Below are 27,805 nucleotides of genomic sequence, written 5' to 3'. Positions count from 1 at the left end.
TTTGCAGCCTGCATGACATGTGCAGATTTCGCAGAATCTAAGCTTTCATTAAAGCAGGTTTTAGCACTTACGGCAAAGAGCGTTTGCCCCCTCGGCTGTGGGGCCAGCCCATAGCCCTGCCGCCCTGAATGCTAGCACGTGGATGGGAGACCACCCGGGAATTCTGGGGGCTGCAGACAGCCTTCCTGGGAGCAGCCTGGGCATGGGGGAGCAGCGGTTACTAGGCATGCTCAGCTCTCAGAGGGGACAGGACTCGACAGCCGCCCCCGGCAACACCAGGGCAGGGCAGGCGTCTCCGGGGCTCCCCCTCCGCCGGCTCTAGGGGTCTGCGGGGGCTTCCCGTCGTGCCCCGCGGGCGCTCTGGGGAGGGGGAGGAGTTGCAGTTTAAGCCTCCCGAGCCACGGCCCGGGCAGGTTTGTCCCCATGGAGGCGCCGTAGCGTCCCCGGCAACCGGTGTGGCTGGTAACTAAGGCCGGCGCCGGGGGAAGGAGACCGCGCATGCGCCTGCGCCTGCCGTGGGGCCATGGACGCGGCGCACCGGGCTGCGCTCCTCACCGCCTCCTGCCTCAGGACACCCGTGAACCCGCGCACCAGGGCGCCGCTGGCTCTGTACGAGCGGGAACGGCGCCCGCCGGCCGCCGCGGAGCAGCAGGTAGTGGGGTGCTCGGCTGTGTGCTGGGAGCCCGCGGGGCCCCTCTCCGCCCGGGGGCCGGCTCGGCAGCGCTGGGAGTGCTGTTCTCCTGCCCCGCTGGCCCCTGGGGCGAGGGCAGGGAGATCCCGCTCGCCTCGTGTGCGGGGTCTGCCTGGGCTGGCGGGCTCCCGGCCGCAGGGGGCTCTCGCATGACAAGGGCCCCGAGTGACTGCGCCCCTGGGCGAAGCGCGCCAGGGCAGAGGCCCGCTGTGGGATGCGTTCTGTACAGCGCCGAGCACATCACTAGGGCTCAGTAGCTAACCTAGGGGTTCAAAGCTGCACAGCCTGTCTGTGAGCATCTGGCCACTACTAACACTAACTACTAACGTGTATCTTCGTGTATCTGTTGTGTAAGAGAGGCGATGCATTAGAAAACGAGGAAGTGGTGGCATTCAGACCTAGCAGTTACTAACCTTTTCATGGCTCTGATGCTGTGCTTTATGGTGTTCCATCAACTCCCGTGGAGGCATACAGGCCTGCTAGGAAGATCAGAATTTAGTGTAGAGATGGCTGCTCTTTGTCATAGAATTTAAGGCCATAAAGGGTCACCAGATCATCTGATCTGATCACCAGTGTATCACAGGCCACCAATGCCACCCTGCATGCTAAACCCCACAACCAAAATTAGGCTAAGGTATTTCAGCTTTCAGGCAAGGCAGAGAATAGGAGGAACCAAGGTGCATCAGTGCCTGAGGCCTCTGGAATGGCAGGAAATTGATTGAGAGCTGTACACAGATGATCCTGTCAGGAAACTTGCATCCCAAACTGCAGAGGAAGGTGAAAATTCCCCAAGGTCCTTGCCAATCTGATCACTTGACCCCCAATATGTTGCTATAACATTCTCTCATGTTAACTAATAATACTAAGGAACAAAACACTGGAGGGGAAAGGATTTACTTTTAAAATAGGGCAAGATGATCTTCTGAAGATTAGCCTCTGGATTAATGGTGTATTTTTAATGCTGTCTTCAAGTGAGGTTTCAAAACCAAGAGTAATGTAAGTTTTGTTTCTTAGGAAAATGCTTTAAACCTATCTGATATGAGAAATAATTTGTTCTATATAATGACAGCTACATTCCCAATCTACTTTTTTAAAACAAAATGCTATGAGAACTGTAAGAGATGATAAGGAGATTATTGATGAGAAGAAGAAAGGAAGGATTCGTCTTGTAAGAAATAGATTTTAAAGATGGGCAGGAAGTGAGATATGGTTCTAAGTTTAGGGAAAGGATGTAGAAAGGTGTGAAGGCAAGAATGGAGGGAAAGCTAAAGGAAGCAAGAGGAGATGTGAAGTTTAGCATATTGAGAGGTAGAAATAGAAGTAGATGAGAGTAAGATTATGTAGCATCATGAGAGTCAGAACAAAGACCTTGAATATGATGCACTAACACACTAGACACTAATGGAAGGGGTTCGACATGGAGTAAAAAGGAATCCTACAAAAATGGAGACAAATTACTAAGGATGAGTACAAAAGAATAGTACGAACAGGTAGGCACAAAATCAGAAAGGCTAAGGCACAAAATGAGGTACACCTAGCCATTGACATAAAAGAGGTTCTATAAATATGTTAGGACCAAGAGAAAGACAATGGAAAGCATAGGTTTGCAACTTAGGGGGGAAAGAGAGCTAATAATGGATGATATCAAGAAGGCTGAGATGTTTAATGCCTATTTTGCTTCAGTCTTCACTAAAAGGCTTAATGAACCAGGTATATAACACAATTTATTAATATTAACAAAGGGAAAGGAACACAAGCAAAAATAGGGAAAGAACAGGTTAAAGAATATTTGGATAAGTTAAATGTATTCAAGTCAGCATGGCCTGATTAAATTCATCTTAGGGTACTTAAGGAACTAGTTGAAGCAGACTCGAAAAACGTTAATGATTATCTTTGAGAACTCATGGAGGACAGGTGAGTCCCAGATCTTTTAAAAAGGGGAACAAGGAGGAATTATAGTCAGCCTAACTTTGATACCTGGAAAGATACTGGTACAAATTATTAAACAATTAATTTGTAAGCATCTAGAGGATAACTGGGTAATAAATAATAGCATGGATAAACATGCATTTGTCAAGCAAATCATGCCAAACCAACCTAATTTTTTCCTTTGACAGGGTTACTGGAAGGGGGGAAGCTGTAAATGTGACATCTTGATTTTAGTAAGGGTTTTGATACTGTCCAACATGATATTCTTGTAGGCAGATTAGGGAAATATGTTTAAATTTCTATAAGGGTGAGTGTATAACTGGTTGAAAGACCATACTCAAAGAGTAGTTATCAGTGGTTCGCTGTCAAACTGGGAGAGTGTATCTAGGGGTGTGTCCTGTATTATTCAATATTTTCATTAATGACTTGCCTAATGGAATGGAGTGTATGTTTATAAAATCTGAGAATGACACCAAACTGGGAGGGCTTGCAAGCACTTTGGAGGACAGGATTAGAATTCAAAATGATCTTGATAATTAGAGATGTAGTGTGAAAGCAACATCATAAAGTTCAATGAAGACAAGTGCAAAGTACTACACTTAGGAAGGAAAAATCAAATGCACAAATACATAATGGGGCGTAACTGGCGAGGCAGTAGTAGAGCTGAAAAGGATCTGGGGATATAGTGGATCACAAATTGAATACGAGTCAACAATGTGATACAGTTGCAAAGAAGGCTACTGTCATTCTGGGGTGTGTTAACAGGAACGTCATATGTAAGACCCAGGAGAATAGATCATTGTCCTGCTCTTCTTAGCACTGGTGAGGCCTCATCTGGAGTATTGTGTCCAGTTCTGGGTGCCACCCTTAGGAAAGATGTGGATAAATTGGAGCGAGTCTAGGGGAGAGCCACAAAAATGATAAAATGTTTAGAAAACCTGACCTGTGAGGAAAGATGAAAAACCACCAGGCAAGAAGACTGAGAGGGGACCTGATAAATCTTCAGATATGTTAATGGCTGTTATAAAGAGGACTGTGTTCAATTGTTTTCCATGCTGTAAGTGGGACAAGAATTAAAGGGCTTAATCTGCATCAAGGGAGATTAAGGTTAGATATTATGAAAAACTTTTAACTACAAGGATAGTTAGGCCCTGGAATATGCTTCCACGGGAGATTGTAGAGCCCGTGTCATTGGAGGTTTTATGAATAGGTTGGACAAACTCTTGTGAGGGATGGTCTAGGTTGACTTGGTCCTGCCTCAGCGCAGGGGACTGGACCATACGGCCTCTTGAGGACCTCTTCCAGCCCTACATTTCTATGCTTCTGTGACTGATGAACTGAGTGACTTCAGCTGAAATGTTCTGGATAGATTAAAAGAGGAAGAATGCAAGTTCCTAGGTAGAGAAGAATGCAGAAGAGGAGGGAAAATGGGAAATAAATTCAAGGACACAAGATAGAAAGGAATTGACAAGAGTTGACCATGGGGGAGGAGAAAAGCTTTAGAAAGAAGGAAGAGAATCAACTTAGTGGAGGATATTGGTGTAGTCCAACCCCTCAAATTTTTTCCTAGTGGCATTAGGCATTACAAGAGCAAGTGTGGAAATAGTACATGCAGATAGACAGCCAAGTTTGAGAATGAGAGAGATGACGACTATGGTGAAAAAAGATCAAAGGAATCAAGAATAGAGGAGATAATGGAACTGCAGGGAGTGTGGAGGAGGAAGACGGGAGAGGGCCAAGAGTAGCAGAGAAGTCAGACAAGTTTCCTGAAGATCAGCGAAAGCATGAAAGATAAAACAAGGAGGAGTCTGAATATATGGTATTGGAGTGGTCAGAAACAGGGAATTCGGACAGAGATTTCTAGGACAAGTTGCTAGGAAGTCGGACGAGTTGTTGATTTATGGGAGGCATTAAGAGAGCACAGCTAAGCTGTTTCCAGGCTGACAGCAATTTCTGTGTTCACTCAATGAAAAATATTTTGTCCTTTTTTGTATTGATGCAAATTATGAAATCTTACAATTTGCATTTGGTGGTTTCTTCTTAAGAAATCCATATAGCTCACTCTTCTGGTCAAGCAGTGTATTGTGCCTGTGACTCTCCCTAACAGCACACGTTCACTGAATCACAAAAAAAGGCAACCATGTGAACTATGGAGAGGGGAGAAATGAAGTGTAAATAAAAAAAATTAAAAGACCTAGTTCAGCAGGGAACCTTGGACAAACATTCTGTGCCACTCACAGTCCCCCTTCCCGCTCCCCCCCCCCCCCCCAATGCCTCAGCTGTTTCCATAGCAGGCAGCTTAGCAAACCTTGTCTACTGTGCCCAGCTGTCTTGAACAAACAAAACACCTCAGTGGTAGGCCCATCAAGTGGCAGCCTTGTACCCGAAGCTCCAAAAGATGCTTTATTGAGGCAGCAGTGTTGTACAATGGTTCATTCATCACTGATTGATTAAAATCAGGCAAGCCAAATACCAAAAATCACCCAGAGTTCCCTTGCAAAAGGATAGGTTCATGCAGAGTTAATTTTAATAGCCAAGTTGTGTGCATTGCCATAGTGGCTGATTAACTTGTCCTTTATATTTACAATAAATACAGACTTTGAAACAAGTGTTTCCAAAAATCTGTTATTGACAGCATAGTAAGCACACAATGTGGTATCTCCTAACTTAGAATAACAGTTGCCAGATGGCAGTACTGCATCACTTGTGCCCACACAAATCTCTTAATGAGCTTTTTTTTAACATAGAAGTATCTGAAGAGAGGATTTAGGAGTTGATGTGCAACTCAGTGGAAAAGAATTTAGTATCTTTCCATGGATCCAAAGCTGAGATCACCATTATTTGTATACACAAGGTCAAAAGAAACAAAGATACCAGCAAGCAGTAGAATATTATGCAGTATTTATGCTTGGTCTTTCATAGGCAATCTTTATCTGGACACTTTACAGCTTTATTTCCTTGTGACTGTATAATTAGTCTTCAGAGCAACAGCCGTGTTAGTCTGTATTCGCAAAAAGAAAAGGAGTACTTGTGGCACCTTAGAGACTAACCAATTTATTTGAGCATAAGCTTTCGTGACCTACAGCTCACTTCGTTGGATGCATCCGCAGTATGCATCCGATGAAGTGAGCTGTAGCTCACGAAAGCTTATGCTCAAATAAATTGGTTAGTCTCTAAAGTGCCACAAGTACTCCTTTTCTTTTTATAATTAGTCTGTGTCAAGTCGTCTGGACTGTATGAAACTTGAAATAGGATCTTGGGATGAAAACTTAACTAAAAATATAGTCAAACAAGAATTTTCAGTTAGAATTTAAGATTCTATAAAAAACAAAAAAACAAACAAAAAAACCCCACCCAAACTTGTGGATAGAACTTTGAAGTGCTTTACAAAGCAGAGTAAATATGATTCCCATTTCATAGATGAAGAAACAAATGAGTCTTGTAACTTAAAAATGGATCATTGAAAATAATTGCAGAAAACATTTTCAAAATATATACACTATGCTGTTTTTACTATACATCTTTCTCCAACTTCCTACAACCTTAAAAGTGTTATGAATAATGTGCTTATCTGGACCTAAGTCGTTGTTGGTAAAAGAACATGTAAACTGATAGTCTACTGTAGGCCCCACCATTCCAAAATTTGATCTCCATAATAAGTTGTTAAAATGGGGGTTTAAATCTTTTCATGTCAGATGGCTACTTACTTTCTGTTACCATAAGCATTTTGAAAATAAGGCTCCTCATGCATTGTTTAGTCTTTTTGCATTTATTTTTATATCAGAGAAATTCTTGTTTATAACAAACAAAAAAAACAACCCCTTTTGTGTTTATACAGTAGTATCCAATAGGTGAGAAAATTAAGTGTAATTTTGACTTTTCTGAAAATATATACACACAGAGTATAGAGTTTGACTGCTGTTGACTTCACTGGGTCTGGAATTTGCCTTGCAAAGTATACTTTATTATTCTGCAAGTAGACTATTACAAGTACAGCAGCCTTGGCAATGATGCCATATGGTGGGTGGCATCAAAATATGTACATTTTTACCTTTTCCCTGATCAATGCCACTTAATAGATAGTACTGAAAATACTGTATTAATATTAGCTATCTGCCAACAGCGATTGTAAAGACTTTAATGGTGACTACAGTTCTTCCAGGCTTCTTCATTTTATGTTAGGCCTGCTTTTGCCCATCTGTCTGAAACACGCCTGTGTATGCTAGCTAGAGAAATGGTGTTGGCATCTTTATCTCAGAACTATGTTCCATCACGTTTTCTGACTAGAAAAGGACCAGAATTGTTTCCTTGGCTAGTGCAGACAAGATTTAACCATGTAACATCCTGTTTTAATAAAATGTGATATAGATTAAGGTTCAAAATATTTTCAAGGGGGAGGAATGATGAGGAAGCTATACAAAAACTACTGACAGTGCATAACTGTCTCAGGACAACACTTCACAGTGCTCACCATATGATTCTGGAGATGTAGTGATAAGAGGCTATTTAGGCACAAAAGTTTGGAGCTGTTCCTCACTTTCGGGGAAGGAATGTATGTCTGAGTAACGCAGTACCTGTTGTTTAAGCAAAGTGCTTGCAGGTTGTGAGGTTGCGCTCCATATGATTTTATGTAAATATGCTAATGAGTGTGAATATAATGTAACTAGAATATGCTTCATGCAAAAGGTCTCTTATAAGGTATCATTACAAAGCTTATAATCTACCGAGTGTGGTCATCCTATTTGTATAAATGTATCATTCTTGTATCTGAAACTGGAAATATGGAAATATAACTCTGACGTCCTATTGTAATTATGCAAAGCGTGGGCCATTAATGGTGGTTTGGAATCTTGATGGCTCCCATCAGCTAGGACAATTAGTTGTAAATGGCTCTGTTTACTTGCAAGCCTTCCTGTGAGTCAGGCCAGGAAGAATGAAGGCTTGGGGTCTCACAGGACATGTGACCATGTCACCTGGTACTGGAATCCATCTTAAACCTGATGCTTTTCCATTTAGAAGGAGGGATGGGGACCCAGAGACACAAAAGATTCCTGTCTTGTGCCAAAGCTATATAAGGGGGTGGAACAGAACAAAGGAGGTTCCAGTCATGAGAAATCCCCTAGTTACCACTTGAGCTGAAGCCAATAAGAACTGTACCAGGGGAAAGGATTGGGCCCAGACTAGGAAGGAGTCCAGTCTGTGAAAGAAGTTTATTGGAACATCTCTGAGGGTTTTATCTGTAATCAGTTTCTTAATGTATTAGACTTAGACTTGCGTGTTTTGTTTTATTTTGCTTGGTAACTTACTTTGTTCTGCCTGTTGTTACTTGGAACTACTTAAATCCTACTTTTTATACTTAATTAAATCACTTTTGTTTATTAATTGATCCAGAGGAAGTAATTAATACATGGGGAGCAAACAGCTGTGAATATCTCTCTATCCGTGTTATAGAGGGCGGACAATTTAAGAGTTTACCCTGTATAAGCTTTATACAGAGTAAAACGGATTTATTTGGGGTTTGGATCCCACTGGGAGCTGGGTGTCTGGGTGATATAGACAGGGGAGCACTTCTTAAGCTGTTTTCAGTTAAGTCTGCAGCTTTGGGGCACGTGGTTCAGACCCTGGGTGTGTGGTGGAGCAGACTGGCGTGTCTGGCTCGACAAGGCAGGGTTCTGAAGGCCCAAACTGGCAGAGCAAACAGGCTCAGAGGTAGTCTCAGCACATCAGGTGACAGTCCCAAGGGGGTTTCAGTGATTGAACCTGTCACACTGGTCACTAACTCTTATGGTTAGAAGGAAAATAATACAATTCCTTTATTTTTTAGGATGATTTTGACTTGGACTGTTATGCTGAGAGACAGCAAAGCCCCACTGTAAGTGGGGATTGTGAGGACTGGATAGACTTTCCCAAAATGTGCCACTCAAACCAGGAATACTACTTGAAGCTGGAAGAGCTGAAGAATGCCCACCTGGAGACGATGGCAAAACTGGAAAACATGTATCAGAATAAGCTGCATTTGAAAGGAGTACAGCCCCTGGACAATAAGGATGCTGCTCCTAATTTGTGTTATAGGTAAGTTTAATAATTATCTCCGCTTCTGTATTGCTTTTCATCTGTGTCATAGAGTACGCAGCCAGAAGGGACTACCAGCTCATTTAGTCTGATCTCCTGTATATGCCAGGCCACTAATACCACCCAGACACCTTCACACTACGAGCAACAACCAGAATTAGACCAAAGTATTACAATCCTCAGGAGATTAAAGTATTGTGAGCCACGGGCAAAGAACAGGAGGGACCAAGGTGCACCAGTGCCCAAGGTCCCTGTAATGGCAGGGATCTGATGAAGTGAGACACACACCCAGCTGATCTCAAAGCACGTTGCAAATATTAATGAACACAGCACTCTTTTGAAGCAGGGAAGTATTACTATGCTCATTCCACACGTGGATTCTGAGGCACAGAAAATCTAATGACCTAATTTTCAAAGGTGCTGAATACCCTTAGCTTCCATTGAATTTACATCTGAAAATCAAGATATAAGTGACTCCCTGAAGGTCACACAGTAAGAATGGCATATCATCGTTTGTCCAAAGACTTAATACTTACACAGTGTTTTAGATAAGCCTCACAACTTCCTTTGGAGGGGTAGACATTATTCCTATCCTACAGATGAGGAACTGAGGTTAATGTGACTTGTCTAAGGGCACACAGTGAATACTGACTCCCATTCCTCTGTCTAGCCATCATGTTTCTCCTCCAGTTCTGTCTCTTAGGAAACAAGAACCAAATCCTATCAAATATTATTCTTGCCTTTCAAGTGATATCCCTTCTCTTTGCAAGCACAACCATATATTATATTAATCTTGAATATTTAAACCACATGCAGACTCTGGATGGAGGACTTGTTTGTTTTACAGCAGTGGTACCCAAATTTTTCAGGGTAATGACCTTCCTAACCCCTGCCCAGCCCCGCATCCCACCCCCCAGCCGGGAGTGGAACTGTGACTCCTGGGGCGGTGGTGGAAGGGTCGTGGACAGGGCTAGGGGTGGGCCTGTGGCCGGGACCGGAAATAGAACCACAGCTGGGCTGCAGTGGGAGCCGGCTGCAGGGCCCACTGCTAGGTGCCGAGGCTGGGGATGGGCCCAGGCATGGGGACGGGAGCCAAGGCCAAGGCTGGGGATGGGCCCAGAGCAGAGTTGGGGGCGGGGCTGGGTGGCACTCACTCCCTGCCCTCCATGGGGGCTGGCCCGAGCCCACCAGGCCCCCCTGAACGTTCTCCCCCTCCCCCCCCTTAGGGGGCCGTGCCCCACAGTTTGGGGACCTCTGTTTTACAGTAAGGTTCTTTGCTATTAACAATGCTATTTACAGCATCTCTTCTATAATACATTTCGGAATGAAATATTGTCTGTGACCCGATAAACAACGGAAAAGAAACTTGCTACTTTGCTAAAACAGTTCAATATAGACTTCTAGTGCTTGGTTAAAACACTCTTCTCTAGAACCATGTCTTTTGCCCCAGCAAAAAGTGACTAAAATGGATACCCCTTATTTGGGCTTCTTGTAGAGTAGTTGGACCCTAAACCTTGTCATAAAATTATTTTCTGGTTATTGTATATCACTCCTAAATATCTTAATGGGCCTAGTTCTAAGCTATTTTCAATATATAGTAAAAGCTGTGTTATCCAGCACTTTACCAACCAGAAAGCTCTGTAAACCAGCATTTCTGATCTTCATTGAAAGTCCAGTTTATAGTCCGGTTAGGGAGCCTGCCAGCCCCGTGCTACCTGGCTTCATGTGGCTCCCCGGAAGCGTCGACATGTTCCTGCTGCTCCTAGGGGGAGGAATGGCCACAGGAGCTCCATGTGCTGCCCCCGCCCCAAGCGCTGGCTCTGCAGCTCCCACTGGCTGGGAACCGTGGAGGCAGCACACAGAGCTGCCTAGCCGCGCCTCCGCCTAGGAGCTGCAGGGAAATGTCACCGCTCGTGGAGAGCTGCCCAAGGTAAGCGCTGCCCGTCCACACCCCAACCCCCGGCCACGAGTCCCCTCCCGCACGCTAACTCTCTCCCAGAACCTGCACCCTGCACCCCCTCCTGTGCCCCAGCCCTGAGCCCCCTCCTGCATCCAAACTCCCTCCCTCTTAGTTAATTGGAATTTTTGACTTACCGGCACCCCCCATTCCCCCAATATGCCAGATAACAAAGCTTTTACTGTATTTGAACTACCAGTCCCAGCCAGAGATGATGCTGGTGGTGGTTGTTGATCTTAAAACGGAATTTTTTTTTTAAATGCTTATTGTAGTAGTGTCTTAATGCCTCAACTAGGTCGTGCACCTCTTGTGCTCGGTGCTGTACACACACAGAGTAAGTATGAGTTTCTGCCTATCCCATGCTGCCCAACCTCCACACTCTTGCAAAAAGTGGAGTAATGCTGCTTTACCATCTTTGGTAAAGTGCCTTGCGATTTACAGATGGGGAAAGAGTGGAATGATTTATTGCTGGCTTTTGTCTCAAGATTAAACCTGTTACACCCAAAACTTCTTTTTTCCTTTTTTAGATCAATATGGGATAAGAGCTCATTTCGGCCTCTGAATTTGCATAAATCTTTTTCTGAGCCTGACTTAAATAATCTGTCCTATTCAAGTTTATGTGATGGGTCTGACGCAGAATTAGAGTTGGAAGAAGAAAATGGTAGTGAAACTGGGTCACTGACATTTGCTAAGGAGCAGATCGAGAAAATGTGGGATGGGTTTTCTGTGGAGGACTATGTCTATCACACTAAACATAGTTTACCAAATTCACCAACATTCAAAATGATGGGGAAGAAGCAGAAAGAGTGGTCACCAAAGGTCACTGTGCCTAAGCCTTTCCAGATGACTATTCGAGAAGCTAAGAAAAAACAACAGAACGTCAAATCAAAGTCACAGATAGAAATAGAAAATAATTTACTGAAGAAACAACTAGAGGAAGAAGCAGAGTGTCAAAAGAAATTCAGAGCCAATCCCGTGCCTGCTTCTGTCTTCCTTCCGCTCTATCATGAAATAATGGAAAGAAATGAAGAACGCAGGAAGTTTGTGAAAGAGAGAAGCAAAGATATTCTTTTGGCCACTCAGAGACCATTTCAGTTTATCAAGAGGGAGGAGCAAAGGAAAGAAATTAGGAAAATGCAATTAAAAGACCTTTCATTGCCTGAAAACAAAACAAAATTATTCCAAGCAAAACCTGTCCCTAAATCTGTTTACAGTCCAGCCATTAATGATAAGTTAAAAGAAGAAGAGCTCTATAGAGAAATTAGGATCCAAATGAGAGCTGAAGAGTTGCTACATAATTCATCTCTTCCCAACAGCAGATTGGCTCGTAGAACGATCTATAAACAGAGGAAACAAAAGTGCAATCAACAGAAAGAACTGGAGCATAAACCAAGGATCAAATCTAGGGTTCCAGACTTTGAAACACTACACCAAAAATTCCAGAATAGGCTTCTGAAACAGAAACATGTGAAACATATCACAGTTTGTGAACCCTTCAATCTTCGTACTCCACGTATCCCATCCAACAAAGGGAAGATTCTGCAGGACATTCAAGCAGATGAAGAAAAATTAAAAGAAACACGCTGGCCATACGCCTCTCCAAGATGCAAACCTCGAATGAGGTATTCAAGTGCAAATTCATCTCCCTTGGGACGTGAGGAATCTAAATCTCCAAGAATCACAGAGTCTACGAAAAGACGAATACAAGCTATAAGGTGAATAGCTCAGTAGTATGTTACATACAGTACAAGTTACTTTATAAATCCTTGACTGTTAGTTTATGCCACTGTTAGTTTATGCCACCAAATATTTAATTCCATATCTTTTTCATTACTGCTACAGTGGTTATTTTCATCTTTTGATGTTTTCTAGCTGCTGTAATACACTTTCTTTTCCCCCACAGACATTTGAGGAAAAGGACTATAACAGCCTATTGGTTCCCAATATATACCTGAAGCCCCCCACTTCTCAAATGAAACATAAATATTCCATTGTCTTGTCCCACCCTTGTTTCCTCCCTGCTCTTCTCTGTTGAATTACCTTTCACAGATCCTTCCTTATGTTCTCTCCAGAATAAAATTAATTCAGTCTTAGTTTATTTTTCCACTCAGGAAATCACTTGAGGAAAAGAGAAAGCTGGAAGAAGAGCAAAAAAGGATCAGAGCAAAGCAGAAACAAAGAGTGAAAAAACTGCAAAAACTTATAACAACCCGGGCTGAGGCCAATGACCCACATCAGAGCCTAGCTCGGATGTCTAAATCCAAATTAAAAATAATCAGGTATTCTGCTACATCCCCAAAATCCTGAACCTCTAGATGCAAGTTGTATGTTTAACATACAATCCAGTAACAGTATAAACCATGTTAATGTAACATTCATGTATGTCATAAATTAGACATTGTGAAAAATTCTAGATAGAAAAGGGTATGAACAAATACAATATTTTGATCAATCAGGAATTGAGAACTGGTGTCCATTTTGATGAATTCAGGCTTATATGCTGTTCCTTAAATTATTATACCACAAATAACAAGGCAGGCTTGTTTTTACACCTGCATATAATCTGAAGAGGGAAATAGGAGTTCTCACTAATAAACACTATTAAATTAACATCTAGCTAGTACAGTTCCAGCTTTAACTCCACTCTTACAACTTTCAAATTGCCAAGGAAAAATACAACCATGTTTTCTCTTTATTTTTTAAAATTTAACTTCATATTTATGTTTTTATTTTAGGTGTCTTCTGCTTCCTGATTGCTGAGCAAATATCTTTTTTTACTCTGATTTGGGAGTCAAATCGAATGAGAGCAGGAAGTGGGGCAGAGCTATTACATGACTCTGGGTAGCGACAAGGCCAGAGACCTTTTTCTAATGGACTGTGAATCAGAGTACTGCTGTGGGGGAGGGTCCTTATGAAAGGTGCTATAACTTAGCAGTTAGACTAGGACAGGACTGGGACTCAGGGGAGGTGGATTCTAGTCCAAAGCTGCTTCGTGACCTTGGGCATGTGACTTTTAATTCTAGGTTTTGGTTTCCCCTTCTGTAAAATGGTGAACAGTTTTTTCTTGCAGAGTAAATGAATGAATATTCATTAATATTTGCAGTGTACTTTGAGATTTTCACATATTTAGTCATCTATCCTAAGTATTTATTATTACTATTACATGGAGGAGATGATAGCATTAACAGGTGGTTGTTTATACAGTTCTGTAGATATGCAGGATGCTTTAAAAATGACATGGGAACTCTAAAGATGTCTGCTCTGCAACTAAAAATGGAAGGCACCTGGACTTTTTCTGTTTTTGAAAGATAAATTAAAATGTTAAGCCCAAAACAAAAAAGAAAGATGTGGGACTCTCATTAGTTGAAACATTTGAGAAGAGATATTAACACTTCTTAAAGTACCAATCTTCCATGATATATTCTAACTTCACCAGCTCTTCCAAAAGCCTCCAGTTTCTTAACTTTTCGTAGAAAAACAATTATATGGAATGGCTATCAAGATGAGAATGCAGCAATTAAAGGAAGTTCAATATAAATTGAAAATCCTAAAATGTATAAAGTGCGCACAAGTTAGAGCCCTGAAGTTATGCATTTAAACTCATTTGTAAGGTCATCTACCTGTTTTTTCCAAATTGATTACATCAAAAAATATTAAATTTTCTTTAATTTTCCCACTGTCAAAGGTACGTTGTTGCTGTGGTAAAAGAACTTGAGGCAGTTAACCTGGTGCATAACCAATATAAAATACATAAATTTTGACTTTAAAAACAACTGCACAATGTTCTGTTTGTCACAAACAATGTAATTTGCAGTTACTCTAGGAAGTTGCATCTTGTAGCATAGCCTGGTCTTTCTGCTACCAGTTCTATAAATAATAACTAAAGACAATCAATTTAATTTCTGTGTCATGCTATATTTATAATAGGAAACATGAGAAGCAGAGAATGCAAGAGTATCTGCAGGAGCGGGAAGAAATGGAAGAAAGAGTAAACCAGAGGCCATTGCTTTTGGAAAGAGCCACTCAGGTTGTCTTCCTACCCTGCTCTCACTCCTTAATTAAACTCATCTCCGAATATTGCCTAAGTCAATACAAGTGTCAGTGTTGAATAGTTTTTAGAGGGTATCTGAAAACTTTTGTAGGCAGGCATGTCAATTCCCCTCTGACTATAAAACTCTGCCTGGTACCTGTCCCCATGCAAATAAAATTATATTACCATGGATTCTGCCCCAGCACTCGCTGCTGCCTGCCTGTTTAGAGAGGTGTGAGCCATCTTCCAAACATGCATTTTTTTCCTCCATTCTGGCTTGTGTGTGAGGTGAAGAAGGGATACTGTGTAATTAAACCATAATTATGACTTCATTATTTTCCCCATAAACACACAACATGCCGTGCACTTACCCTGCACATGAATGTGAATGCTGAATATTTGGTAATGTGACTGAGGTTGTAATTAAGGTTTTGCATTATTAATGTGATGTGTATAATTTCCTTATCTTGGAGGCAGAAGGGTGTTCTCTGTGGCAGTGCAGACTTTGTTACTGTCCGTGAAAATGGGCTGTGTGGCCATTAGGTCACAGTTAAGATGTACCTTGTAAATTGGCATTTCCTTCTTTTAAGGGTTTGTGTCTCGGGAAGATGTCTCACTACCAGTACTTTGTTTAAAAGGAAAAAGTGTTTACCTCTGGACTGGAGTTGAGAGGTGTGTGTCTGTGGAGTGAAAGCTCTTTGTGTGTCTTTGAACATTGTGATGCACTGTGAGGCAAGTAAGTTGAGGTTGATGTGGAGGTGTATCTGGGCTTAACTGACTTCCTGGATTTTTAATGATCACATTTATAGGAAATGCACATGAACAACTTTATCTCTAAGTTGATTAAGGGGGTTGTTGATTAAGGGTCCTCTCCCAGAACTAATTCACGTCTAAATGAGGTCTATTTACTGCTTAGTAGCTTTCCCTTGCCATGAACAACTTAGGAAACAGACCTGACCGTCATTAGAACAGATAAGTGTATTACCCTGGAGGCATCACAGTAAGAGCTAGCCAACAGTACTGATCAGATGTTTCATAAGGTTTGTTTGAAGGGAAACTACTACTGTTAAAACTAGTAATACAAATATGCAGCAATTAAATGATCGATTGTGACTTAAAATAATCTCTGGAGGCATGAAGAAGCAACGACTGTGGGGGCTTTTTCCGCTTGTATGAACTAAAGCTTATCTTCCTCACTCCTATCTCACCATACAAATAAAATCCATCCTAATAGATTATAGTCCAGCCTAAATGGCACGAGATTTGACTTACTTATATGTACCACACTCAAGCCTCTGTTGTCCCAAATGGAAAGGTCATTGGCTAGTGGGGTTGCTCTGTCCTTTGAGGAGTGTATGAGTAATACTGCCAAACAAGGTCAGAATATAATGGTGCTGATAATTTAATCCTGTTTGTAATGTTAGCCCATAACCCTAGAGTACATTACAGAATATTCTCTATGTATCCTTGGCACTGAGGAGCAAATCTTACATCTCTGCCCTGTTTATGATGGTATGAAAAACTCCAAATACAGCAGAAACAGCATGTTTCTGCTGCAAAGAGGGTTAGGCAGAAGAGGCTCCTCCCGGGAGGATTCTGCACTATTTCTCCCTGCTATGGAGCAGAGCTCTGTGTTATAACACAGGAGAAAGACGTATGTAGGCATGTTGAGGATGTGGGTCCATGCACAGCACACTTCAACAGGGTCACAAACCCACAGAGAGCGCAGCAGGTGATATCTCTCAGTCAGGCCTGTCTGGGCCATTGCCTTGGACTATCTATGCATGTGGGTTTGCATCCCACCCAACCTCTGTGCCCTTCCCCTGGGCAAAGCCCTCTTACACAGGCTTTACTTGCAGGTTTGTGTACTTTTCAATAGCGTTCTAAAATAAATTCTGCCATTTCATATTCACACTGAGTATCATGCTGAATTTGATGGGATTCTGATGGCATAGGGCAATGTTCTCAACCAGGGGTATGCGAACCACTGGGGGTACTCAGAGATCTTCCAGGGGGTACATCACCTCATCTAGATATTTGCCTAGTTTTACAACAGGCTACATAAAAAGCACTAGCGAAGTCAGTACAAACTAAAATTTCATACAGACAATGACTTATTTATACTGCTCTATATACTTAGTATACACTGAAATTAAGTACAATATTTATATTCAAATTAATTTATTTTGTAATTATATGGTAAAAATGAGAAAGTAAACAATATTACAGTAATAGTGTACTGTGACACTTGTATTTTACATCTGATTTTGAAAGCAAGTAGTTCTTAAGTGTAGTTTTAAGTGAGGTGAAACTTGGAGTACACAAGACAAATCAGACTCCTGAAAGGCGTACAGTAATCTGGAAAGGTTGAGAGCCACTGGCATAAGGTACTATGCAACCTAATTTAGGGTATTAGAATCTGGCTCTTAATAATACATTAATGTTTAGAATGCTGTAATTTTTTTTTTTTTGTATAGAAAAATGCCAGAATAGCAGCAGAAAAGCATTACTCTGATATACTGAGAGAACTGGGGATTTGTGAGGACTTCCTTTCAAAAAAAAGTCAAACTGCTAAATTGCTGGACCACTCCAATGCTAAAGGCTTTGGAAGCTGCACTGAAGACAGAGAAAGGTAATAGTTACCAGTGGTTTGTTGTGTCGGTTACACACCTAGTGATAGCAAGTTAAGTTGTTTTTTAGTTTTAGAAGACAAAATTAGTTGTATTTTGGAGGTAACTATTTGGCTGCATATAGTTCTCATTTTAATAGTGTCAGTGTTTCTATAAAAAGTTTAATTCACAAAAGACAATGAAAATGATATGCTCACACAGTAAATTTGTAATCCAATATCCTCTTAAATATTTTAACAGGGGGTATATAACTTAATGCACATTTTTAAAAAAAGTACTTTGCTTTTTCTCCCTAAGTTTTATTTCTGAACCTTTACCAGAAATCCGGGCAGGTTGCTAGGGAGAGAGGTTTTTTTTGTGTGTGTGTGTGTAGTATGTTGTTGGGGTGTTTTTTATATTAAATATTTTTAAAATGTTAACTTTTCAAATGTTCATTAAATACTTGGATAAAATATATTTGTATGCCAACCCTGCATAGCTGTTGCTGGAATTTGGGGGCCTGTGCAAGGCAGCCAGGTCTATAGTGTGTCCTACATTGCCACTACCGAGATCCAGGGACCGTTGCTTCCTGCAGAATGGGGACACAGGCAGCATGGGGGGGCTACTGCAGCTGCTCTGCAGTGTAGAGAGAGGAGGCCTTCTTCCCCATAGTTAGAGCCCCTGAAATTCTTATTTTTTATAATTTTTTTGTTTTATTTTTCAAGAGTTTCATGTAGTTTCTTTTTATCCACACCAGGGGAACAGGGAGGGAAGGGGTGGAAATCCCGGGGGGCTGGGTTCTGCCTCTAGGAAGGGGACAGCAGAATGTGAGCCCACCCACCTTCTCGCACACAGGCTCCTGTCCTGTGAAGCTGGGCCCACCTCCCCCTCCAGGCATTACAACCTGGTGCACAAGGTCGCAGCACTGCTCAGGTTTGGCCTGGCTGCCTCTCTGTCAGGAGGTGTGGCCAGGCCAAATTTGTGAGAGTGGTGCTGCAACCCTGGGTACAGGTTGCAACTTCCAGAGCAGGCAGCTGGGCTTAACCTCATGGGACAGGAGCTGCTGCTGCAGAGTGAGTTTGCTTTTATTCCATGGTGTCTTGCATTTGTGAAAAACAGGGGGCTCTACCCATAGTAAATACCTGCCCCCCACCCACATAGAGATTATGACTCTTATTGGCAGGATTTGGGCCAGAGTACTCGAGAGTTTTATTCCTCTAAAACCAATTTTTAAAAATCCCCAAGATCAATAAATGCAAATCTTCATTTTTTTAGCCTTAATGAAGATAAAGTTCAAGAAAGAGAATCCTGTGATGGGGAGAAGGTAAATTCGCAATCTGACCAATCTTGTGGGGAGGCGGAAGAGGAGAAGGCAAGCTCTCAGTCTGACCAATCCTGTGAGGAAGAGGAGAAGGCAAGCTCTCAGTCTGACCAATCCTGTGAGGAAGAGGAGAAGGCAAGCTCTCAGTCTGACCAATCCTGTGAGGAAGAGGAGGAAGCAAGCTCTCAGTCTGATCATGATGATGAGGATGTTGTGGAATGTGAGGATGAATATGAAGATGGTTTAGAAGAAAAACCTAGTAAGGCTGAAGCTAACTGAAAGGAAGGAAGACAGACTTACTTCTCTTATTGCCTTGGAGCTCAACACACATTTCATTGCTGGCAATGGGTATATGCTAAAGAAAAACCTGACTCTTGGTGCTACAGGCATTTTGAACTGCATACATGTAGGTCTTGTGTGAATTTCCATTTGTTAGCATAATATAACTTCTAATGCTGAATTTGCTTTTTTTCCAGTAAGAAAAAATTATCATTACTCATTTCCATTAGCAGTTACACTTGTTAATGTATGCTTTATCCTAAACTTTCATTGCATGAGCACATTTCTGTGTTCAGAAATACTAGCCACGGTTTAAAACTCACTTCTTTCATTCCTGTTGGCTAATACGTAGGCTTTTACATTTCCAGCTCTTTGCCTTCATGCTGACAAAACAGGGTGGGAATGAGTCATCAGGAAGGAGAAACAGTGGTGTTACTCCATAAGCAAAGATTTTAGAGCAGCATTACCTCTCATTTCAGCACTTCTAGGATCTGCTCAGTTTTAACTAGCCCTGAATATATTCTCCCATTATGGCAGTGGAAATTTGGGTGTAACTCCCATTAAGAATGATGATGGGAGTTTCTTGTGAAAATCCTCTGGCCATCATTGGCAGAGTGGTAGCCAGGGACATCAAAATACCAACTTACTATGCAGCTGGACTGTCCTTGTGACTGCTTAATGAATGCTCATTTTAATATAATTTATTAATAGCACCCCACATACTAGGGCTCTTGGGACACTGAACAGGATAACAAAACCATGACTAATATACAATAAACACATATGGAGCCCCTAATTCAACTTCTGTAGGACTTTGTAATGCTAAAAGAGGGTAGGGGGAATGAATTTGTAGCATGAACTTCAGAAGCAGAATTTGTATTTTTGTTATACTATGGATTATGTATTAGAACAAATGTCTAATCAAAGCTCCAAAATTGTGTTCTCTGTATAATATCTTTAATCGCTTTTGTTTTAAGAACCATTCCAAGATCACATGAAATAATTCATTATAATGTAATAATGAACATTAATTTTAATCTGCAAGATAGTTTCTTTATTGAAATAGTTAACAGATACTGTAAATCAAGAAATTATTACGTGTTAAAAATACAACACTTGCAACTGTGTTTTAAAATTTTTTTTGAGTGAGTAGAAAAAAAAGGGTTTAGTAAACTTAAGTAGTCCTTCTCCCTGTATTTGCTACTCAGCCCATCAGCTTTCCTCTTAGGCTACTCCTGAAATAAGAACCCAAATGAAGACATAAATGCTTCATATGGAGAGCACCTTCTGGTTCCCTCTCCTATTCTATGCCTGGCCTTCCTACTGTTCTCAATCATTGCCAATGTAGGGACGGAAAAGAGAAATATATCTGTATAATAAGCAGCTGCTGAAGAGCTTCAAATAATAGTTTGCAAGCTAAATAAAGGATGATGCAAAATATCTTCACAGCACCTACACCCAAAACATCTTGGGTAACCAGCAAATATTAGTAAGTTGCATTTTTGTCTGAATACTGAATGTACAGTGGTTTCAGACACTTTTGTAATCAAGTATTAGGGTTTTATTTTCCTTTTTTCTGACAAGTTTTGCAATACTGTTAGATTATTTCTTATTTGGTTAGATCTGTATCAGGAGACTCATTAAAATTTGAATTCAGATGAAGTATATATAATTGTCATGTTTCTAACAACTGAAATTTTAGCACAAACGTGTAAAATTTTGAAAAGGTTAACTTTAATACTTGAACTTCGATTTTTTTAAATAAAATATTCCTTTGGTGAAGTGTATAGGTGTAAATATAGTAATATAAAATAAGCGTATGTTAATACCGGACAATGAAGTCGCAGACCGTTTAAAATCTCTAATTAGGCTGAGAAATGTTACCCTACAAACTCAAGAAACTGATTTGTTTGGGTTTTAAATTCACTTGTTCATCCTTCACAATCAGAATAAGATTTTTCAGCTTCAGTTCTTTGTTTGCTAATATTGGAGGCAGTAGTGAAGGTAGGTTTTGCTGATGCACATTGTTAATGCAGAGTTGTTTGCACATCCCGAGCTGGGATATTTGTGTTGCTGTATACTTAGTATGGAATGCTGATGGACTTTTACAGTGTGGTGCTACTCAGAAAATGACTGTAAAATGGCACTTTCTTCTTCGAGTGCTTCCACTCCATTCTAGGTATGTGCATGCCACGGGCACTGGTGCCTCAGATTTTTTCCCTCAGCAGTATCCATTGGGCTAGCTCTAGCACTCCCTGGAGTCGTGCGCATATGTGCTGGTATATGCCGTGTTGGGCCACTCATCCTTGCACAAGCCAGTGATGGCACCACCAACTCTGCCTAGAGTGCCTAATCCAGTTCAGGATCCACCACCAACTCCTGCAAGCAGCCATGGGGCCAGACGTTTTCTGGTTCCTTTGACCCCGGAGGCTTTCCAAGCAGCGAAGGACACGCCGTCTCCTACGGTCCTGCCAACTCTGCAAGGACGCCCATCAACCAAGGTGTCAAAATATAGGAGAGAGAAAGGAGCATAGAGCTCCTTCCTAGCACCAGCCACCTAGGCACCTGCTAGGGGCAAGGCCTCCATGATCCAGACACAGTGATCATCAATCTGCTGCTGGTCCTCAAATCCCCAACACCACCTGGCAGCAGAAGCGGGTACTGCTACTCTTCACAGTCCGAAGACTAATCTTTCTGTCGACCCAAAACCTACACTCCACCAGACTTTGATACTGATGCAGTGGCTGTACTGGAACCCTTGGGAGTTTCCCCTGGTACTGGGTCCGTCTTCCCACCACTCATACTCAGTGGCTTCAGAAAGACAGGCTACCGGCCCTTCCGACTCGGCACTGGACCCTGACTCTGGTACTGACCTCGCTGCCGACGTCCAGAAGCTGGCCCCAATGGATGTGGTGGAAGCAGAGGAAGAGGAGGGAGCCCCTCCTCCAGGGTAAGCCTCCTCCTCATCGATCCAGATGAGGGGTTGCAGGACCTAGTAGCCTGCTCCCTCAAGACTATTTCAGGGCCCACTGGGACCTCCTGAAAAGAGTTGCCATGAAGCTGGGTCTGGAGGTTGAGGAGTTTAAGGAGTCGGCATACAACCTGATCGATATTCTGGCTGCAGCTGCTTTCTCCAGAGTGGCCTTCATCAACAAAGCAGTGATGGGACCCATCAAAATGCTGTGGCAGACTCCTCCTTCTCTGCCCCCCCACCTCAAAGAGGACAGAGAAGAAATACTATGTACTGGCAAGTGGTTCAAATATCTTTATTTGCCCGCTCCGCCCCCAGGGTCCTTGGTAGTGTTGGCAGCTAATGAACGGGACAGGCAGGGGCAATCAAGTGCTACCCCCAAGAATAAAGATGCTAAGAGACTACACCTTTTCGGATGAAAGATTTTTTTGACAGGCAATCTCCAGTTACATATCTCCAACCAGCAGGCTTTGTTGGGGAGGTACAATTTTAATCTATGGGACTCCTTGTCCAAATTTGAAGGTCTTCCTCTTGCAGGAGTTGAGGCAGAAGTTCATGGCCATCCTGGAGGAGGGCAAGAGTGTGGCCAAAACCTCCCTACAGGCAGTTCTTGATGTGACTGACTCAGCAGCCAGGACTAGGGCATCTGCAATCACCATGAGGTTTTGTTCATGGCTCCAGTCCTCTGGCCTATCTCACGAAGTTCAGCAGTCCATCCAGGACCTCTCCTTTTGAAGGCTACTCCCTGTTTTCAGAGCAGACTGACTTGAAACTTCAGTGATTCAAGGGCTGCCCTTCCTTCCTTTACACGTCACCAGCTTCCAGGAAGCACTTTAGGCCCCAGCAACCTTCTGTGGAGCCTTCCAGGCAGGAGCCCTACAAAACAAATGGGAAGGGTTACAAACGATGCAAACCCCTCCCTTCCACCTAAGCCTCCCAATCGGGCTCTCACAAATACTCCTGTGGAGCCAAACAAGCCTTTTGAAGGTGCACCCGAGGGCTTTATACCTGTCTCCAATCCAGATCTGCTCCCTCCTTTGTTTTTCAGCCCAGCATGGTCATATATAACGTCGGACCATTGGGTCCTGAGTATAGTAATAGTCCGATTACACCTTTCAATTTTCATCCATCACTCTCCCACCCCCATCCATCTTCAGGGACCGGTCTCATGAGCAACTCATTGCCCAGAAGGTGCAATGCCTCCTATATGTGGAGGCCGAAGAGGAAGTTCCCTGAGACTTAAGAGGGAAGGGTTTTACTCCAGGTATTTCCTAATGCCAAAGGGGGCCTATGGCCTATCCTGGACCTGCAACGCCTCAACAGATATCTCAAGAAACTGAGGTTTTGCACTGTCTCCTTGGCCTCTATCATTCCCTCCCTGGATCCAGGAGACTGGTACGCCACCCTCGACTTAAAGGATGCTGATTTCCATAGTCATAGGAGATTCCTTAGATTTGTAGTGAGTCAACGCCACTGCCAATTCACTACTCTCCCCTTCGGCCTATTGGCAGCCACACGGGTCTTCACAAAGTGTATGATGGTAGCAACCCTCCTCAGGCGCAGAGGCATGCAAGCTACCCGTACCTCAATGACTGGCTGACCAAAGGTTGGTCACAGGCTCACGTACAGCACAGCATCAGTACAATCTGGGCTACCTTCCAGGTGCTGGGCCTGCTGATAAACAAGAAAAAGTCAACTCTGGTCCCAGTTCAAAGAATAGACTTCATCAGGGCAGTGCTTGACTCGACACAAGCCAGAGCACGCCTGCCGGATCTGATATCTGAGGTCACAGTCCACCCAATAAAGACTGCTCAGGTCTGCCCCAAACTATTGGGACACATGGCAGCATACAGTTTGCAAGGCTGTGCCTCAGGCCTTTCCAGATGTTGCTGGCATCAGTCTACTCCCTGAGCAGACTCCACTTAGACTCAATATGCATGGTCCTGCCTTCGGTCCTCACTTCCCCAGGTTGGTGGAAAGACCTAGGATTGGTAATGCAGGGGGTACCTTTTGTTGCCCATCAACCATCAGTAGCCTTAGTCTTGGCACGTGAGACCTACGGTGTGGAGCCCATCTCAACAATTTCAGGAAGAAGAACTTTCCCTACATATAAATGCCAGGGAACTCAGGGCAGTGCACTTAGCTTGCCAAATGTTCCTTCCCCAGATCTCAGGCAAATTGGTACATGTCCTAACAAAGAACACCGCATCCCTGTTTTACATCAACAAGCAGAGAGGGGCCAAGAGGCCCTCTGGCTGTAGGACTTCTGTGTGAAACACGCCTTCACCTTGAGGCAAAACATCTCCCAGAAGCCTGTAACATGCGGCCGGATCATCTCAGATCTTTTCCTCTCACCACGAGTGGTCCCTTCACCTGGAGCTTACTGGATCCGTCTTCCAGAGGTGGGGGTCTCCCCAGATGGACCTGTTCACTACCAAGCAGAACAGGAAATGCCACCAGTTTTGTTCATTGTGCAGACACAGTCCAGGCTCTTTCTCAAACAGCTTTCCTGCTGCCATGGGCAGAAAAGCTCCTCTATGCCTTTCCCCCAATTCCTTGGTTCACAAGGTCCTCTTAAAAATCAAGTGGGATAAGGTGACAGTTACTCTGGTAGTCCCAGTGTGGCCATGCAAACATTGGTTCAGCACTCTCCTGGAATGCTGTGGCACCTCTGCTTTTGCTTCCACTCCACCCACACCTGATTTCTCAAGACCATGGCCAGCTGCTTCACCTGAACCTCGCTGTCCTGCACCGGACTGAATGGATGCCACGTGGTTGAACCCTGAAGAACAGGCATGCTCGGAACAGGCTTGACAGGTCTTGCTAGGTAGTAAAAAGCCTTCCACGAGGGCTACCTACTTGGCCAAGTGGAAACATTTCACTTGTTGGGCCTCTGAATGGGATCTCTCTCCATCTCTATCTTCTCTTCAGTCTATCATGGACTATCTGCTCCACTTAAAGCAGCAAGGTCTGGCACACACATCTATAAAGTTCATTTAGTGCCCATTATCAGCCTTTCACTCTCCGGTGAGTGGCAGAACAGTGTTCTCCCATGAGATGACAGTCTGATTTCTCAAGGAAAGACTGTATCCCCAGGTTCACAAACCAAGCCCCGCATGGGACATAAACCTGATCCTGTTGAGGCTCATGCATCCCTCTTCGAGCCATTAGCATCTTGCTCCCTACAGCTTCTCTCTTGGAAGGTTGCCTTTCTGGTGGCAATCACCTCAAACAGCAGGGTCTCTAAGATCAAAGCCCTTATGTCAGAACCACCCTACACAGTGTTCTTCAAGGACTAGGTCCAACTGTGCCCACATCCGGCCTTCCTACCAAAGATGGTGTTGCAATTCCACAGCAACCAGGTCATTTTTCTACCTGTCTTCTTCCCAAAACCTCACAAGACCTCAGAGGAATGTCAGCTTCATATGGTGAATATTAGGCGGAGGGGGGTCCTTGCCTTTTTATATTGAGAGAACTAAGCCTTTCCGCAAGTCCATGCAACTCTTTGTAGCAGTAGCAGAAAGGATGAGAAGGCTACCCCTGTCAACCAAAAAAATTTCATCCTGGATAATCGCCTGTATCTGAGCTTGCTACGAGCAGGTGAAAATTCTGCCTCCAGCCATCATGACTGCTCATTCCACAAGCGCCCATGCTTTGTCAGTAGTATTCCTCGCACAGGTACCAATCCAGGACATCTGCAGAGCCGCAACCTGGTTGTCAGTTCATACCTTCGTGTTCCACTACGCCATCACCCAACAGGCCCATGACAATGCCAGTTTCAGGAGAACAGTATTGCAGTCAGCACATCCATGAACTTTGAGTCCACCTCCAGGGGTACTGCTTGTGAGTCACCTAGCATGGAATAGACATGAGCAAGCACTTGAAGAAAAAATGGTTACTAACCTTTTGTAACTGTTGTTCTTCGAGATGTGTTGTTCATGTCTATTCCATGACCCACCATCCTACTCCTCTATCAGAGGTATTGGCAAAAAAGAACTGAGAGGGTGTGAGTCTGTGGCACCCCTTATACCGGTGCTTATGCACATGACTCTAGGGGGCGCTAGAGGCGGCCCAATGGATACCATTGAGGGGAAAATCTCTGGCAACGGTGCATGCGGCGTGCACACACCTAGCATGGAGTGGACCTGAGCAACACAACTCAAAGAACAAAAGTTATGCAAGATTAGTAATTTTTTCTTACTCAACAGCTGCAGTTCCTGTGTTCAGAGTTGCATCTGATTGTAGTGATTGATGTCTCTTTGCCAAAATAGCTCTGGGAGAGTGAGCTGCATTCAGTTTTCTTGTGCATCACCACTGTCCACAAGTTTCCAATCTGTACTAACTCTAGTGAAGGCAATGGGGTTGTTCTGGGTAATGGGGTTTACCCTCACAATGCTATTTTTAATGTCATTCAAACTATCTAACCACATTTTAAGGAGTTATTTTGAAAGCAAATTTTAAGCATCAAAATTTGGGCTTCTCAGCTTTATCATCCTTTTCGGTTCTTTTAACATCCAAAAAAATATTTTAGAGAAATATTTGTACTAACAGTTTCAGTCTTAGGACTTTGTCTGTTGAAATGGTGGATTTCTGGACTGGGGTGAATCAAAAGTATGTTGGGTTAATATACTGACATTTCCTGTTGGAGACTGATTCAAATCTAGCTTTGTTCACAGAAATGTTTGTTTTGTCAGTGATGGACTCTTGGTTTTCACAAAAACATTATCCAGGTGTGTCTACTTTGATGAAAAGACTGGAATAGCAGAAATATTATAGCAGTAAGAACCTGTATCATGGTTTTTTGTTTTTTGTTTTTTTGTTGTTTTTTTGATCCATGGACAGTCAGTTCCTGTCTCACTTGCCTGTTTCCACTCACTTAAGTTTCTTTTTTTAAAGGCAGTATTTCTTGTCACTTTAGTTCTGATATGCTAGGCTACAACAGTGAACTCAGTGACATCAACCACTGTTTTAGGAGAGAACTGAAGGACTACAATTCAAATGCCCTTGGCTTAGTAAATAAGGTTTGACTTCACTGACATAGCATACATTAAATAGATGTATTTAAAATGTAATCTGTTGTTTGGGATTCCATCAACACTAACATTTTTTAGCTCACCTTTTATATCTGTTTCTAGGTCTTTATGTTGAATGTTGGGCATAGTTGAAAATTAAGGTTTTTTTTATCATCCTATCCTAAATTTTCCACACAAAATGAGGAAAACTGGTCATCAGATTCATTTAAATTGAACAGAGTTTACTAGTTAGATCTAAATCCAATCCTCAACTGTAAAAAAAAATACAATTTCACATTATCCCCTTCCCTGCTGAAATGAAAGTTTGCTACAATATTTTTTGAAAATGCTTTAAGTACAAATAAAGATTCCAGTAATAACTAGACAGCAAATTCCACATCTGCCCTCTTATTTTTGTAGTTCTGTATCTTTTTCTGTGATTATATTACTCTCTTTAGCAACTTAATATCTTTAGTAGCCATGTAAAGGGAGACACACAAGCTTAGTCTTCACAGAGAAACAAGTAACTAGCTGGTAGATGACTGCTGAGAACTCATTAATTTCTAGAGTTGCAAGAGGCTGTTAAGGGATACTATATGAGGGAGGGTTTCAGCTGCTTGGAATAGGCAGGGCAGGATTTGTTCCACCAACTGCTCCACCCTGTCCCCTCTCCCTGCTGCTTGGAAGCCATTCACCTTATTGCTACCATGATGCTATAACTATTAATGGAAGGATGTCTGATTGGAGAGAGGGCTCAAGTGAGGTTCCACAGGGAGCTGCTGTGGGTCTACTGTTGTTTAACATCTTTATTAATGACCAGGATGTAGGAATAGAGAGCATGCTGTTCAAGTCTGCAGAGGACACAAAGCTAGGGGGAGATTGCCAATACTTTGGAGGACAGAGCTAAAATTCAGAGGGATCTTGAACACTAGAG

At 42.8% G+C, this 27,805-nt stretch overlaps 2 protein-coding genes across 9 annotated transcripts in view; one reads left to right on the top strand and one right to left on the bottom strand.

Annotated features, from left to right (window-relative positions):
- Positions 1-411: 411 nt before the first annotated feature.
- Positions 412-27,258, top strand: FAM161A (FAM161 centrosomal protein A). Of its 3 annotated transcripts, XM_043543904.1 has the most exons (8): positions 465-652; positions 8,445-8,692; positions 11,177-12,364; positions 12,761-12,928; positions 14,577-14,676; positions 17,157-17,311; positions 18,564-18,660; positions 18,703-27,258. In XM_043543904.1, exons 1-8 carry the CDS (start codon positions 524-526, stop codon positions 18,886-18,888), a joined length of 2,271 nt encoding a protein of 756 aa, XP_043399839.1. In that variant the 5' UTR covers positions 465-523; the 3' UTR covers positions 18,889-27,258. The 3 variants fall into 3 exon arrangements, with proteins under 3 accessions (XP_027682325.2, XP_007064192.2, XP_043399839.1); XM_027826524.3 differs by having other exon boundaries at positions 412-652; positions 18,564-27,258; XM_007064130.4 differs by lacking the exon at positions 12,761-12,928 and having other exon boundaries at positions 412-652; positions 18,564-27,258.
- Positions 22,604-27,805, bottom strand: part of LOC102938708 — a 95,055-nt gene continuing 89,853 nt past the window's right edge. For 5 of the 6 annotated variants that reach the window (XM_043543906.1, XM_043543905.1, XM_043543912.1 and 2 more), the window contains exons 13-14: positions 23,444-23,533; positions 22,604-22,735 (exon numbers count right to left, since the gene is read on the bottom strand). In XM_043543906.1, coding sequence (XP_043399841.1) covers positions 23,471-23,533 — 63 coding nt within the window. In that variant the 3' untranslated portion in view covers positions 22,604-22,735; positions 23,444-23,470. The remainder of the gene's footprint in view (positions 22,736-23,443; positions 23,534-27,805) is intronic. The other variant, XM_043543910.1, reaches the window with a different exon arrangement.

Source organism: Chelonia mydas, chromosome 3 (genome assembly GCF_015237465.2).
Source record: "Chelonia mydas isolate rCheMyd1 chromosome 3, rCheMyd1.pri.v2, whole genome shotgun sequence".
Taxonomy (NCBI): Eukaryota; Metazoa; Chordata; order Testudines; family Cheloniidae; genus Chelonia; species Chelonia mydas.
This window is presented reverse-complemented; position numbering and strand designations above follow the sequence as displayed.